At 37.3% G+C, this 16109-nt stretch overlaps 1 protein-coding gene across 1 annotated transcript in view; it reads left to right on the top strand.

Annotated features, from left to right (window-relative positions):
- The window catches only part of LOC145275120 (uncharacterized), a 163795-nt gene extending 159641 nt beyond the window's left edge, over positions 1–4154 (top strand). Inside the window, exons 2-3 of the mRNA XM_080127612.1 lie at positions 217–1743; positions 4120–4154. Coding sequence (XP_079983738.1) covers positions 918–1743; positions 4120–4154 — 861 coding nt within the window. The 5' untranslated portion in view covers positions 217–917. The remainder of the gene's footprint in view (positions 1–216; positions 1744–4119) is intronic.
- Positions 4155–16109: the final 11955 nt, after the last annotated feature.

Raw genomic sequence — 16109 nt, 5'->3', positions numbered from 1 at the left:
TAGAAAAGATATTCATCGTAGTTATGATTGTATTATTATAAAAGATATTCATCATAGTTATGATTGTATCATTATAAATGTGAAATCTCTAAATAATTTTTATAAAGAGTCAAACAAATTCCATAACGATATTTTATTTTTTTATGTTTTATTACAAAATCACTTAACATAATATTGGCAATCAATGAAAAAAATTAATATATGTTTTCTTTGCAGATGTTCCTGCTTGAACGCTTTTGTTGAATCTGAACTAGTATGTGAATTTTCCTCTTAAAAAATACATCTAGTTCAACATATTATGAGCCACACAAAAGAAAACTCTTATTTTTGTACAATGTGTGCATCGATTTTTTCTCAGAAATAAAATCTAATGCGACATATGACAAAGCTGAGGATTCGTGTGAAATGTTTTATTCTGATGAATCAAATTCAGCAAAACATAAGGATTGTTGTTAAATTGTTTGTTCTCGATTATCAAATCTAGAGAAGCCTGTAAGAACTTATTCTGGAGAAACCAAATCTGAGTACCTAAATCTAGCGATGCATATGAGTACTGACACTGGAGAACAGCCATATTCTCGGGAACAATGTCAATATCCACGGTCTGATAATCCAAATCTACCTATGCATATGAGTACTGAGGAAAAGTCGTATTCTTAGGAACAAGGGGAATATGCCTGTTCTGAGAAACCAAATCTACCGATCCATATGAGTACTCACACTGGAGAAAAGCCATATCCTTGGGAACAATAGGAATATTCACGTTAAGAGAAACAAAATCCAGCGAGGCATATGAGTACGCACACTGGAGAAAAGCCATATTCTTGGTAACAATGGGAATATTCTCGTCCTGAGAAACCAAATCTAGCAAAGCATATGAGAACTAACACTGGAAAATAGCCATATTCTTGTGAACCATGTCAATATTCATGTTCAACTCAATCAAATCTAGAGATATACATAAGAACTCACACTGGAGAAAACCCATATTCTTGTGGACCATGTCAATATTCATGTTCAACACAATCAAATCTAGAGATACACATAAGAACTCACACTGGAGAAAGATATGCAAAACAGAAATCACAGCCAGAAACAAAATAACTGCCATTAACCAACTAGCCATGCCAGTGGTAACATACAGTTTTGGTATTGTCGACTGGCCACAAAAAGACATAAATAGACTAGGCACTAAGACACGTAAAATGCTGAGAATGTATAAAGTAATATACAGAAACCAGCGTCTGTCTAGAATGTATCTGCCCAGATGGAAAGGAGGTATGGGGCTCTCGGAGATTGACCATCAACATCGTGCAACTATTGTGAGCACCGGACAATATCTGATGAGCTCTAAAAACCCAACTCTCAAGATGGTACACCAACATCAGGAATCAAGAGCCAGTAGAACAACATCCATCACAAAATTGGCCAAACATTTTGGGAAAGACTGTCTTACAAGTGAGACAGAAACAGAAAAGATACCTGCGACTGAAATAGCCAGAAAAAGTCGCCAGAAATACACTAAAGCTTTCCATGACAAGAAAGTTGAAGAATGGGCCAACCAACAACGGGCCAAGTATTTTCTGGACGAATATAACCAAGACTATATTGATAAGGAAGGGTCTATAAGCTGGCTAAAGGATGGATCGCTCCACTATGACCAGGAGAAGTTTATAATAGCTACCCAAGATCAGGGCTTGATGACCAATGCGTTTAAAAAGATGAGTGGTCTCAGCAAAGACAGCAAATGCAGGTTCTGCCACACAGAAGTAGAGAGTGTGAGCCACCTGATTTCTAGCTGTAAGGTTCTGCTAGGGGACGGCTACTATACAATGCGGCACAGTGAAGTATGCAAATATCTCCACTGGACGATCTGCAATAAGTTAAATATCGAATGCAGCAAGAAGTCATGGGAACATATACCCGAAAGAACAGTCGGAAACAAGTCATATACCATCCACTATGACTATGCAATCCCTACAGCCACGTACCTAGAAAACGGAGCTATAAAACCCGACATTGTAATATGGGACAAGAAGGAGAAGGAAGCAACCTTGGTGGAAGTTAGTGTCCCGAATGATGCTGGGTTAAACAGAGCTGAGAGGGAAAAGATTACCAAATACCAGGGTCTTTATGTATGACATGAAAAGAAACTGGAACCTTAAGATCTCTATCATTCCAGTAATTATAGGAGCAACCGGACTTATGAAAAAGAATTTTACAAACTATCTTACAAATATACCAGGTAAACCAAGTGCAAAGGAGATTCAAACAATTGCACTTAAAGGGACGGTTAGAATCTTAAAAAGATCTCTCGGTTGGAGTGTCTAAAATAGCAGGTGTATGTTTGGCATCTGGTAGGATGCCCCATCCCTGGCTTAAACAAAATGATAAGAAAAATGAAAAAATAGAGTGAAAACCCATATTCTTGTGGACAATGTCAATATTTATGTTCAAATCAATGAAATCTAGATATATATATAAGAACTCACACTGGAGAACTGGGGAGAACTTGAATGCCTACTGGACAATGTCCTCGATTGTCTAAGGTCTCTCTGTACAAGGGTTTGTCAGAACAATCTGACATGAGGATACTTTTTCCATAGAAGTAAACCCTGACCAGATATTCAAAATCACATAGTATTCGCAGCCAAAATAAGATCTCCTCATCACGGCTATCCCACAGCTTTTGCGAGGAATGGTGCACCTTCTCAAAGTGATATTACCTCAAGTAATAGCACGAAGCTGGATACTCCACCAGACTAGATAAATTCTTGTCCTGGAATCCAGTAAGACCATGAGCCCAACATGAAAGATATACTACAACGTATACAAATGGTTAATTGGGGATAGGAAAATTATGTTCTCAATTTCTTTACTAACTCAGTGCTTGAGAGATAAAGAACTTTAATGGAACATTCGAATATCTATGTATCTCATATAGAGTTAAAGTGTTATCCCCTGGTTGTGGGCCCCTTGATTTCTGAGAACTTCGACTGAAGTAAAATAAAACGAGAAAAAACATTTATGTCAATATTCAAATAAATCAGACCTAAATAAACTCTGGAGTAAAAACCATATTCTTGTGAGCAATGTGATTATTCATGTACACAGAAACCAACTCTAAGGAGACACATGCGATTTCACATTAGAGGGACCCCATATTCTTGTGAAAAATGTTTATTTACATGTTTTACTAAACAAAATCTAGCAAGACATATGAAAGACCATAAAATATGAAAACCAAATTCATGTGAACAATGTTAATATTAAAGTTCTTATAAACAACATCTTGTGAAACATTTCAGAACTCGCACTTTATAATCTGATAAAATCAGCTATTAATCAAAAGATAAAGGACAAAATAAACTATTTCAGATATAAAGGCTCTCCTTATAGGTTATTGTGGGAGCCTACAATGTAGATACTTCTCATTATAAAATGAGCTATTAATCAAAAACATCAAAAGATAATCATATATAAAAATATTAATCAAAAACATAAGATAATCATATAAAATGAACATAAAAAATAAACAAATACTGCACCCAAGATAAAAGACAGAAATACGTTTCAGATATAAAGTCTTGATAAAATCTATGCAGATCCGTTTATTTCCATCATTTGTAGCAACAAAGAATAGAGAATTAAAAACTCATAAAACCCATGGATTTTTTTTATCAAAACAAAATGTTTTGCTATCACTAATCCAAATTTGTAGCAAATAAAATAAAATCCTGGCTGAGAAAATTAAAGAAAGTGATGGTTTTAAAAAAAATAATTATAAGTATTTATAGCTCAGATAATATTTTACTGTTATCTAAGGTCTGGTTACTATTACTTTTACATTGGTGGGTCTAAGGTCTGGTTTCCAATTACTACATGTCTCTACCAGCATGGTATCGAATTTTACTGGTAGAGTCGTGTAGTGATCTCCGAGCTAGGTGGTTAGCCACATGAGCGGATTTAGTAAAAGAGTTCCCCATAGCTGTTCTCCATGGCCTGTTTTTCGTTAGCAACGTGTCGCCATGTGTCGTCGTTGCTGGTCGACAGGCAAGGGGTTCGCTTTAGGATCCTCTCACTCTGTTTAACGTTGACGTACGTATTTGTACCTTCCAGGATACACTTCGCTTCCTCGACGTTCTGCGGTGTGAACCACATTTCCTCTGTGAAAATTAGGCTTTTGTCCACGCTTTTGGCAGCGCATTAGTCCAGCGTTCATCAGGCCATTGCGTATGCTTCTGAGAATATATACCTCGAACGTCGCTGTGGCGACGTCTTCAGCGTCGATGTGGTAGAAGTCGAGCCACTCGTCGTAGATGTCCAATGATTTCTGTACTGGCCAGTACTGGTGCGTCATTGACGAGAACAGCTCGTGTTTCTCTCTTATCTGCTCGTGTATTGGCGTTACCTGACTTTGAATCTACACGTCCGCCGCCGCCGCTGCTATGATGTTTGATAAGTTGGCTATGTTCTTGTGTAATGAGTGTCACATCTGTTTAGTCGACTGTTTCGCCGTTCTGGCGCAGTACAGCATAATGTTACCTAGATCCGTCGAGTTAGCCTTCTTCATAATCTTGGTCAGGAAGTCATACTTTTGTCCACGTAAGCTGTCAGCCTTGTGGGCCAGGCGAGAGTCCTCAATCTCCGGACTGGGCTCACGGATAGTCTTGTTGGTCAGTCGTCGTAGCATGCTTAGTTGTCTGTCTGATGTCAGGTTTGCTGCCGATAAAATTGTCCGTATCGTGGGGTCGGTAGTCAGGTAAGTACACAGTCCGTAAGGACTGTACACTTTGGGGCACGTCATAATGTATGCATGTTCACCGAGGTCCTGCAAGGTTTTCTTCAGTTTAGCAAAGCCGTACTCGCTGGTCGGGTGCTCGAAATGCCAACTGATTATATGGAAATGATCGACATCCGACCGGCTGCACTGTCTGAAAGTATGTATTCGTTGAATTCCTTCTTTCTATCGTGTTGCTGCTTCGTTTCGATGCCGTTATATTTATAAGAATTTTTTGCTAAGGTCTGCACATTTTTCGGGTGTAGAATTTCCCTGAGACAGCAATAAATGTAAGTGCGACGCAAATGAAAATTTTAATGCTGAGTTTGTAACTTTTATGCTGACTCTGCGTTTTATAGCTCCGCCTCTCTGTTTGTGGGTGTGGCTTCCTATTTGCTTACGAATTTACCGTAATTTTATCCTATGTTTTGTCCTGTGGTCGTAGCTTTAGCGATGAATGTCCCATTACCGTGTAACAAATCTTTGGAGATCTGTCCGTGCAGATGCCTTTTTGGTGGCACTACATTGTGTAATTCGTAGTGCCAGTCGTTGTCCACTCCGATCAGTGCACAGTCGTGGCCACTTAGTGGTAAGCGTGTAGGGTACTTGTAGGATTCATACCATATTTCTAGTTCATTATTATAAGTTAATTCGAAGGTGAAGTATAGGTTTCCTGACTGAGCTGACGATCGCATTATTTCAGGCACGTTTATTAACACCATTGTTGACGGGTCCTCAGATGTGTATAGTGATTTGTTTATGACTGTCCTGTTAGCGACGGTGAAACTTCCACCTGTTTGTATGTAACCCGTTCTTGCACCAGCGTAAATGTCTTTGTTTTTGCTACACTGTTTAGGTTTATCCGTAGGCGTTGTGTTTGCTTTTCGCCTTTTCATGTGATCGTAGTGTAGGTCTGACACTTCTGTCTGTACAAGGTCTTCCTGCATTTCCGATCGTCCTCGTTTTTTAGTTGCTCTGTGGGCAAGGTTGTCCTCGGCGTGTTGTGCTAGGTACCATAGCAAGGTGCTGTTGCCACTGATACTCCGCAGTCCCAGGCTGTTTTGACACAGTTTTGGATTGTTTTCCACAAGGCTTGGTTTCGACATAATTGCTCCCTGTAGTTCCCCTCGCTCATTATGTTTGTCAGAGGTCGTCGTAGTAAGCTCGGGTTTTCCCATATGTGACCGAAGATGTCTCCCTGTCGTATTTTGTGATGCGGCATTTCTCGCCAGTCGTGTAGCAGGTACATGCTTACGTCACAGGTGTTGTTGTGTGCGTCGATTTTTTGGTTACTGGTAGTTTGTTTAGCATTCGTATCGGTATCCCGTAGTTTAAATGTAATGGGGTAGTTCTGCGCTCAGTCCTATGGACGGTTGTATGTCCTGGAATGTGTTGTTTGGTACGCTTGTGATCCCTTCTATATTGCCGTAGTCGATGTATTGACCTTTGTCTATGTTAACCTGGAACCACGGTTGAGAGTCTGGTACGAATACTTCCTTGTTGCTTTTCGTCAGCCACTCGCCGCATATCACGTTACTTAATTCGAAACCAATGCTCTTCATTCGGTATGCTGTTGCTGTGTTCATCATTGCTTCCCATTGATTTTGTCGTACCCATGTTGTGAGGAAGGATGGCACAATGTAACCCTTGGATACAGGCTGTGCCCATGTGTAGTCCCCTATGTTTTCGTATTTTCCGTTAGATTCGTATTTCTTGAAAGTAGCGCGGCAGTCGTTCATGTTGCTAGTTCTTATTAGGTTCCGGGACGTTCTTTTGACTGTGTAGGTTCGTTGGATGTTCCCTGTTTCTGTTTGCAGGTGGGGTCCGATGTGGATGCTTTCCCATCCCTTTGATCCCGATTCCGAAGTTTAGTCACTAGTACTCTCGTCAATTTGCGGCCTAGGTATACTGTCAGTGCTATCAGCAGCAGCACCCACGGCGGGATTATCTCCGAAATATTTGTACAGTCCAAGTGCGTGTTTTGCCTTAATAGCGATTCCTGTGTCTGCGCTGTTTTTGATAAATTCCTTTTCTGCCTCCTCCGTAGATTTCGCCGGATCGCCGTAGGCGATGTCGTGTAATTTCGCCGCTAAGTCTAGTTTGTTTCTTGGTGTGATTTTAAATTTTTTGGGGTCTGTACCTGGTCCTAGGAATTCGTAGCCCGGAACAGTGAATTCTAGATTTGTAAGGCGTCTTGTTCGTGGAAAAGGCATAATGAATTGTTTCCGTGGAGTTTTTCCTTATATATCTGAAAGTAGGTCAATATCATAAACTATTGCGTCATATCTATTTATAGCTCGGGTAATATTTTACTGTTATCTAAGGTCTGGTTACTAGTAATGTCACTATTACTTTTACATTGATGGGTCTAAGGTCTGGGTTACAATAACTACACGACTCTACTAGTGGAAAAAAAAATTCAATACCATGCTGGTAGAGTCGTGTAGTAATTGTAAACCAGACCTTAGACCCATCAATGTAAAAGTAAGAAAATTACTAAAGAAATCGGATTTTTTTTTATCTTTGGCAAATATAATTTTTAAGGAATTCGACACACAAAAGAGAAAATTACAAAAGAAATCGCAACAATTTTTTTTATCATTGACTAATATAACCTTAACTTGATAGGAAAAAAATTCGGCACACTTAACTAATTCCAAGACATTTTTACACTATGAACAAAATAAAGATTACACCGTGTTACGACTTTCATGGCCCTAATCCACCATTGTCACGGAACCGTTTTTCACTTTGGTCTTCGGATGTTTTATTTGAATATTTGTTACTGCATGACGGCAAGCACAAAGGCAAACGGGCAAAGGTGGTGTGTTTGATGCTCAGAACTCAAAACTCGATTGATACTACACAAAAAAGCGACATATGTTTGGGGTTGAAATCGTCTTAAAATTTGCATCAGATTTGAAAATATAAAAAGCTTTGATTAAAATAGTGATTTTCTTTGTTCACTCAGTGCTATTTTGTACTTCCGTGTCAGTGGAAAAAGAACGATGAATTGTTTTCGTATTGTTAACTTGCGTGTCAGTGAGAGAAAGGAGCAACATATTTTTTGTGCATGAAACGATATTTGAATCTTTAATTTCAACACAATAATACTCAATAAGGTTGACAACACTAAATAAATTGAATATTAATATGTGAATGATTAATGTAAAAATATTGAATTTCATTCATTGTTTTTTTTTATAGATGTTCCTGCTTGAACGCCTTTATTGAATTTGAGTGATGATACGACTATTTTCCAACATCATTTTAATCTTTAAACATAATTTTATATAAAAAAAATGATTGATTCATTTGTGAAGACAACAAAAACTTGTTCGAAAATGATTTTTTAAAATTTTTTTATTCAACAAATTTTCGGAAATAATGGAGAAAGTAAACATCTCAAAGATTTTCTTTGTGCAATTTGCGTTTAATGTTCAAAGAAATTGAAATATATGAACATATATTAAATATATGACCATATATGAATCACAAATTGTAAAAATTATACGCATTTGGAAAAGATTATATTCTGTATAAACCATAGCACAAAGAAATATATCCTACATATTATAAATATGTGTCTGTTCTAAATTTGATTAAAGATCGAATCACAAACTGCAGAAAATATGTCTTTAAAGAAACTATATTCTATATAGTACGAAAAATCATAGCAGTAATAAATATATTATACAGAGGAAACACAGGGTTAATTCAAATTTTTTTGTAAATCCATGTCTATTCTTAAATTTGCTTTGACAAAAATCCAAGGACAAAATATTGTATTGTTCAGAACATTGCTCTTGTTCCGGGATCAGTTTTAGTGAAACATGCAGGTATGTAGTGACGTGGGTGGATATTCTTTTTCTCACAAATCATATTTAGTAGTAAATTTTATAAGAACGTATACTAAGGAAAAGCCACATTCTTGTGAATTCTGTTGATATTCTTGTTCTCGGAAATCAAATGTTGTGAGACATATGAGAATTCACACTGGGGAAAAGCCACATTCTTGTGAAGAGTGTGAATTCTCTTGTTCTGACAAATCCAGATTAGTTCCTTAAAAACTAGAATATATGAAAACATGAAATTAAGCATATTATTAAAGACTGAACAATTGTTGCGATTTCTCCAGTAAGGTTCTCTTTTGTGTGTCGAATTCATTAAAAACTAAAATATATAAAAACATGAAATTCATCATATTATTAAAGACTGAACATTTGATTATTATTTGATTAGTCGAAGCTGAAAACAGTAATCAGAATAATCAAAATAATTTTCCTATTAAAATGTGGTTAAATACTTTTATATTAAGAAAATCAGGAAGATTTGTATTTCAGTGGGCCATACACCGGGCATTTCCAAAAGCGCACAACAATTTAAAAAAATCATTGAATAACTGGATTTATTTGTAAAATATTATTTTTTATTCATTGAAAAAATATCTGTAAAAAAAGCCTTAAAAAATTATTTGTAAAACATTATTTCATTGAAAATATATCTTTTAAAAATGGTAGCGTGTTTAATAGTTGATAAGTGTTCGCTTACTTAGTGAAATAATCGAGTGTTGGAATTGTAGAATGAGTAGTTCTCATCCAATCAATGACGACAGATATTTAACAGAAAAAAGTATTTTTAGGTACGAGTATGTGTAAGAAATGTGTAGTCAGTTAATGACGGTTAACACCCAGTAAAAGTATGTAAAAGTATAAAAGTACTGAGTGTAGAATGGTGTTGTGAGGGTGAAATTTTAGCTACTTCCTCTTTAGCTAAGAACGATGACGGTCATGGCGGTCCTCGGACTAAATGTCATTTTTTAATATAACGAAATAATGTGTAATTGCATTCTTTAGTTCGATTGTGAAAGGTCACCAAGATAACGTAATGGCTAATGACGTAAACATAGTAAGTTTTTATGTTCCATCTATTGTTGTCCAGAGGGGAAAAATTGCGTCTCTTATTATATACAAGATAATGGGCCTATAGGTTATCTTCTCCAGCCGTTTCAGCACTGAAAGAGGCCATAAATTGTTTTATCTGAAAAAAATTCTTTGCTGCAAAAAATTCAGCAGATTCTGGATTTGCTATTTTCAATATGTGGTTTTGTTTTTGTGCTCAGGACGCCCGTTGTTTTTTTAATTGAGAGACTAATAATTTAGAATCTTGCAGCTTAAGATATCTGGTTAAGCTTCAGGTGGATGGTGTTGTATGTTACAAGTTTAAATAGTAAAAGTAACTCTTTGTTTCTATCGTTGTAATTCTCGTAGTTTCACATACATTGCCATAATCTGCATCTTTTTTTTCACAATTTTAAAGGTTATTGTCCAGTTGTTTGCAATAGCTTTGCCACTGATGGTAACGACTGGCGATGTGATAGTTTAACTGTTGATGATAAGGCACGTATATAGTCAATTCACATAATAATATTATGAGAGCTGATATTTGTGTTTTCATTAAAAACAAAGACTTTCGTCGCTGACAGTTTATTTTAAGGACGAACCAATGAATTATTTTTCCTTTCAATGGCGTCACTTTCTTTAATTTTATCATCCAGGATTTAAATTTATTTGCTACAAAGTTGAAGTAGTGATAGCAAAACACTTTCTTTTAATAAAAAAATCCAAGAGTTTTATGAGCTCTTAATTCTCTATTTTTTGTTGCTACAAATGATGGAAATACTCGGACCTGGAGAGATTTTATCAGGACTTAATATCTGAAATCCTCTTATTTATGTCCTTTTTCTTGGGTGCAGTATTTGTTTGTATTTTTTCATATTATTTTATATATGATTATCTTATAGCAAACAACTTTTGGATTAATAGCTGACCTCATAAGAATGAACCAGTGAATTATTTCGTTTAGTAATACATATGAGAACTCACACCGGAGAAAAAAAAGGCTGGCCTACAAGCAAATGGCCAATGCCGGTTTTGCTACTCAGCAATTGAGAGCCCAAGCCACCTAATGTCTGCATGCCCAATCTTATTGGCAGATGGCTTCTACACTGCCCGCCACAACAAAGTATGTAAGTACCTTCATTGGAAAATCTGTGGAGAGATGCAGCTTGACAGAGCGACGAACATCTGGGAACATGAACCACCACCAATAACATCAAATGGAAAAGTGACCGTGTTCTATGACAAAGACATACAGGCGGGGAGATACATAAAAGACAAGGCCATCAAGCCAGATATTGTAATATAGAACAAGCCTGAAAGAACTGCGCTCATTATCGATGTTACAGTCCCAAATGATTTTGGCCTTAACAGAGCTGAACGAGAAAAAATAACAAAATATCAGGACCTAAAAAATGATCTAAAAACGACATGGTCTCTGAAAGAAATAAACATTATACCGGTTGTGATAGGAGCAACTGGGTTAATAAAAAAGAATCTTCCTAAATACTTAGAAGCAATCCCTGGAAGACCAAGCTGTAACGAAATACAAATAGCAGCCATAAAGGGAACAACATCTATTCTTAAAAGAGCCCTCGGATATAAATTTAAAGCATAACAGAATCAAGTGTTAGCTCCAGGAGGGAGCCCCTTGATCTCTTAATACTTACTGAAGTAAAATAAATAAAAAAGAGAAATGTACGAGGAACGGTGCACCTTCTCCAAGTGATGTTACCTCAAGTAATAGCACGAAGCTGGATAGTCAACCAGACCAGATAAATTCTTGTCCTGGAATCCAGTAAGACTAAGAGACCTGAATGAAAGATATACTACAAAGTATGAAAATGGTTAATTGGGGAGAGGAAAATATGTTCTCAACTTCTTAATGTTTGAGAAATAAAGACGTAAAGTGGAACATTCGAATATCTATGCATCTCATATAGATTTCAAGTGTTAGAGTTTAAGTGCTAGCCCCAGGTTGTGGGCCCCTTAATTTCTGAGAACTTGGACTGAAGTAAAATAAAACAAAAAAGGGAAAAGCCATATTCCTGTGAAATATGTGGATATTCTTGTTCTGAAAAACAAAATTAGTTAGGCGTGTGTGAAATCACACTGGGGAGAATAGAATGCCTACTGGAGAAAATTGAATGCATACGGGAGAGAATTGAATGCCTACTAGACACCTCGGGTGTCTTCGGTCTCTCTGTACAACGGGTTTACCAGGAACTCTCGTATGAAGATACTTTAAATTTTTAATTTAAAGTAAACCCTGACCAAATATTCCAATTTAAATGAAAATGAAAAATAAAACTAAATCATCAAACTGGCAGGATGTCGTCCAGAATAAAAAGATCCCCTCAGCATTGCTATACATTGGGTCATAGGAAAATACCGGTGCACATTCTCCTAGGTGTGTTGCCACAAATAACAACACTAAGCTGGGCACTCTACCACATTATTCAAATTCTAGTCCTGTAATCCTAAGCACTGGGCCATATAAGGAAAATAATGATGCACCTTCTTTGTGTGATGTTTCCACAAATGAAAACACAAAGCTGGACACTCCAGCAGACCAGTAAAATTCTAGTCCGAGAATCCCGCAAGACCAAACAGGAACCACTAAGAAAAGACACTATAACAAAGTCAAGTGGTCTCTTGAGGAGAAAAAATATTCTTCACTGTTTCGCATACTCCAGGTATGAGAAATGGGGGGGACACAGTATTCTAGGCTCAATAAAAACTTATCAACCAAAAGAAAAAAAACAACAATAACCACAACTAAGAACTTTCAATTTTATCGCAAATACATAAATATCTCCCAAAAGATGTTAGAGAGCCAATTGAAAAGAAAGCTTTTAGTGAAGCAGCGATTGATTTTACCAAATCTAACACTGCTGAATTTGCCCAAACCCAGTGGAATAGGAAGGAAAAATGGACATTGATTTGGTAAAGGAATACGCAGAAATAAAATACCAAAAACTCATACGGTTGTAAGCAATGGCAAAAGATTTTTAAGCACCACTGCCCAAACAAGAAGGAGATTGAGAAGGAAAGTTTAACATGCCAGAAATCTAATTTTCTGAAAACAATTTCTTTCTGGTGAGCAAATATCCCAGCTCACAAAAATGTCCATGAAATGGATAAAAACATTTGCCCAATCAGCAATCCCCTCCCTATACCCAATATCTGCCAAACAAAACAAGAAAACACTACAACAAATTCTCACCTGACACAGCTCCCTGACACAATGTTAACAAGTCCAAGTCTTAGATGTCTACCAAAAACAAACCAGAAATATACCCGACATGCCACTCCATCAAATAATGCAACATCTCCCCAGGAATTACTCCCAACAGACCCAACACAATTTAAACATGGGCAGACATACCAACAGTATGGCCAACTCAACGTGACATTTGACACGGACCAGTTGGAACTAGAGGAAGAGCTGGCAAACAGGATATTAATAGCACGATGTCTAGCTGTTGAAGATCAGCCCACAGTGGTAAAAATTAGTATGAATAAAGCCTTCAAGGTGCTTGTTTCAAAAGTCAACGATGCCCTGGAAAGAATCACTCCGATTGACGTACCATTGAGTGAAATAAATCATACAACATATGGGGCAGCATGGTTCATTCAATTAAAACTCTTACCCAAACACCAGGTAAAAGAGGAAACATGAAGGCTAAATCATATAACCCAGCTTGGAAACAAAAACTCCAGCAGAGAATAGATAAACTCCGAAAGGAAACTGCCCAGATATATGCATTCCTATCCTGTGAAACCCCAGGGAAAAAACTAAATAAGAAGGTAAATAAGTTGAAAACTTATTATTCCCTCCAAGACCAAACACAGCTAAGAGCTAATATGGCAGAACATCAGGCTGATAAAATCCTTAGCTGCACAAATAAAAAAATAAAACCAAAAACTTTGAAGCAAAAAGGATAAATAAACTTTTTTGCAAAAAAACCCAAGAATTGTCTATAGAAGCCTCGTTAAAGAAGAAATAAAGTTAAGGACACTAAAGTACATAAACAACAACTGGATTGATACCATCAAATAAGAGAACAAGGAGAAAGTAAAGATGCCAGCTCTAAAAATTACCAAAAAGGCTGTCTGCAGGAAGGTAGCCCAATGCAGTAATTTCAAGACTCCAGGAATATACCAAATTTCTGGCTGGAAAAACTAAGCGCACTTCATCGTCACTATGCCAAGGCATTTAATAGAATCATCAGTTAAGATGAAGAGCCGCCGAGTGGCTTACTGTAGGCAGTACATCACTTATTCCCAAAAATGAGGACACCCACATGGCTAGCATATGTAGACCAATCTGCTGCCTCACAACAACCTACAAGCTCCTAACAGGGATAATCGCCGATGCAACACACGACCATCTCATTGCTGGTGATTACCTTGAAAGTGAGCAGAGGGGTGTACGAGGAAAAACTAAGCACAAAAGATCAACTCCTTGTAAACAGAACCATATTAGAAGACTGCAGCAGACGACACAGAAATCTGTCAGTGGCCTGGATTGATTACAAAAAGGCATTTGAGAGTATACTTAATTCCTGGATACTTCGCTGTTTGGAGTTGTACAATGTGCACACTGGAATTACATCATTCCTTCAAAACCAAATGACCAGATGGTGCACCTCAATTACATTACAGCACACAGAAGGAAGGATACAGACCCCAAACATAAAGATCAAGCGAGGAATATTCCAGGGAGACAGCCTCTCACCGCTCCTTTTCTGCCTCACAATGGATCCACAAAGTAAGCTACTTAAGCGATCTAATGCAGGATACAATCTCAGCATGGGCAGAAAGAAGGAAACAAATAAAAGAGTAAACCATTTACTCTTTATGGACAATTTGAAACTCTATGCAGAATCCGAGAAACAACTTGTCTCTCTGATAGGCATTGTTAAAAATTATACAGAGGACATCTGCATGGAGTTTTGATTCGACAAATGCGCTAAGTGCACCATAAGGAAAGGAAGAAAGACATCATCAGAACATCTGAATCTTGACAATGGCTCTATTGAAGACCTTGAAGAGGATGCTGTCTATAAATACCTGGGAGTGGAGGAGAATGAGACACTTGAACATGGAAAGATGAGGGGAAAATTACAGCGATTTAAAAAAATTCTCTCATCAGAACTATCAGCAAAAAACAAAATTACTGCCATCAATCAATTGGCAATACCTATTGTCTCTTATGGATTTGGCATAATTAATTGGCCAGAAAACTGTATCAATAGCCTTGACGTAAAAACTCGGAAAATGCTGGCCCTTCATAAAGTCATTTACAAACATCAGTGCATGGACAGGCTGTACTTACTACGGAGAGAAGGTGGTTTAGGCCTCACTGAAATAAACCACGCATACCGAGCTTCACTGGTAAGCATAGGCCAATACATCAATGTTCTTCTGACCCCAAAATAAAAATGGTGAATGAACATCACACCAAATGTTTGCCCCAGCAGACGTCAACTACAAAGCTCGGTTAAAATTTCAGTGGTAACACACTGGACAACACAGTAGAAGAATATGATAACCCAGCAACCTTAATCGCCCGAAAGAAGAGAAAGGAGTATACTAAAAGGGAACGGAAGGCAAGACTAGAAGGATGGCAACAACATAAGAGAGCAGGCAGGTTCATAGACGAACTGAACCAGAGCTACATTAACGAGGAGGCCTCACTACAATGGCTTAAAAGTGACAAATTTCCATTTGATAGAAGAACGATTAATTAAAGCTGCACAAGACCAAGGCTTGTTCACAAATGAATTTAAGAAAATGGCTGGTCTGCAAAAAACCGACCAATGCAGATTCTGTCACTCAGCTGTTGAAAACCCAAGCCACCTAATGTCTGGATGCAAGATCCTTCTAGCCGATGGTCATTACACTGCTCGTCACAACAAAGTATGTAGATACTTACATTGGAAGATCTGTGAAGAGATGCAACTAGATAGGTCGTCGAACATCTGGGAACATGAACCACCACCGATAACATCAAATGGAAAAGTGACAGTGTTCTACGACAAAGACGTTCACAATACAATATAAGGGATATGTAAATATCAACACTGGTCGATCTGTTATATATATTCGACAGAGTTGTTGGAAATAACTCGTAGATCATCAACGATAATCGAAATCCGCATAGCTTTATATCTCGTGAAACAAAGTTATTATTATGTGTCATGAAGGGAAGAAGAAACGTTAGAAGAGATGAACAAGATAACAAAATACTTATAGAAGCAACCATGATCATGAAAAGGAATTTCAAAAAATACTTGAAAAATATATCCGGTAAACAAAATACGAAAGGGTTACAAACAATGACACTTAAAAGGACGGTTAGAATCTTTAAAAATATTTCTCGATTGAAATATATAAGATATCGGATGACTGTTTGACATTTGCTA

This window comes from Euprymna scolopes, unplaced genomic scaffold (genome assembly GCF_053919585.1).
Source record: "Euprymna scolopes isolate OS-2025 unplaced genomic scaffold, ASM5391958v1 sca6, whole genome shotgun sequence".
Lineage (NCBI taxonomy): Eukaryota > Metazoa > Mollusca > Cephalopoda > Sepiida > Sepiolidae > Euprymna > Euprymna scolopes.
This window is presented reverse-complemented; position numbering and strand designations above follow the sequence as displayed.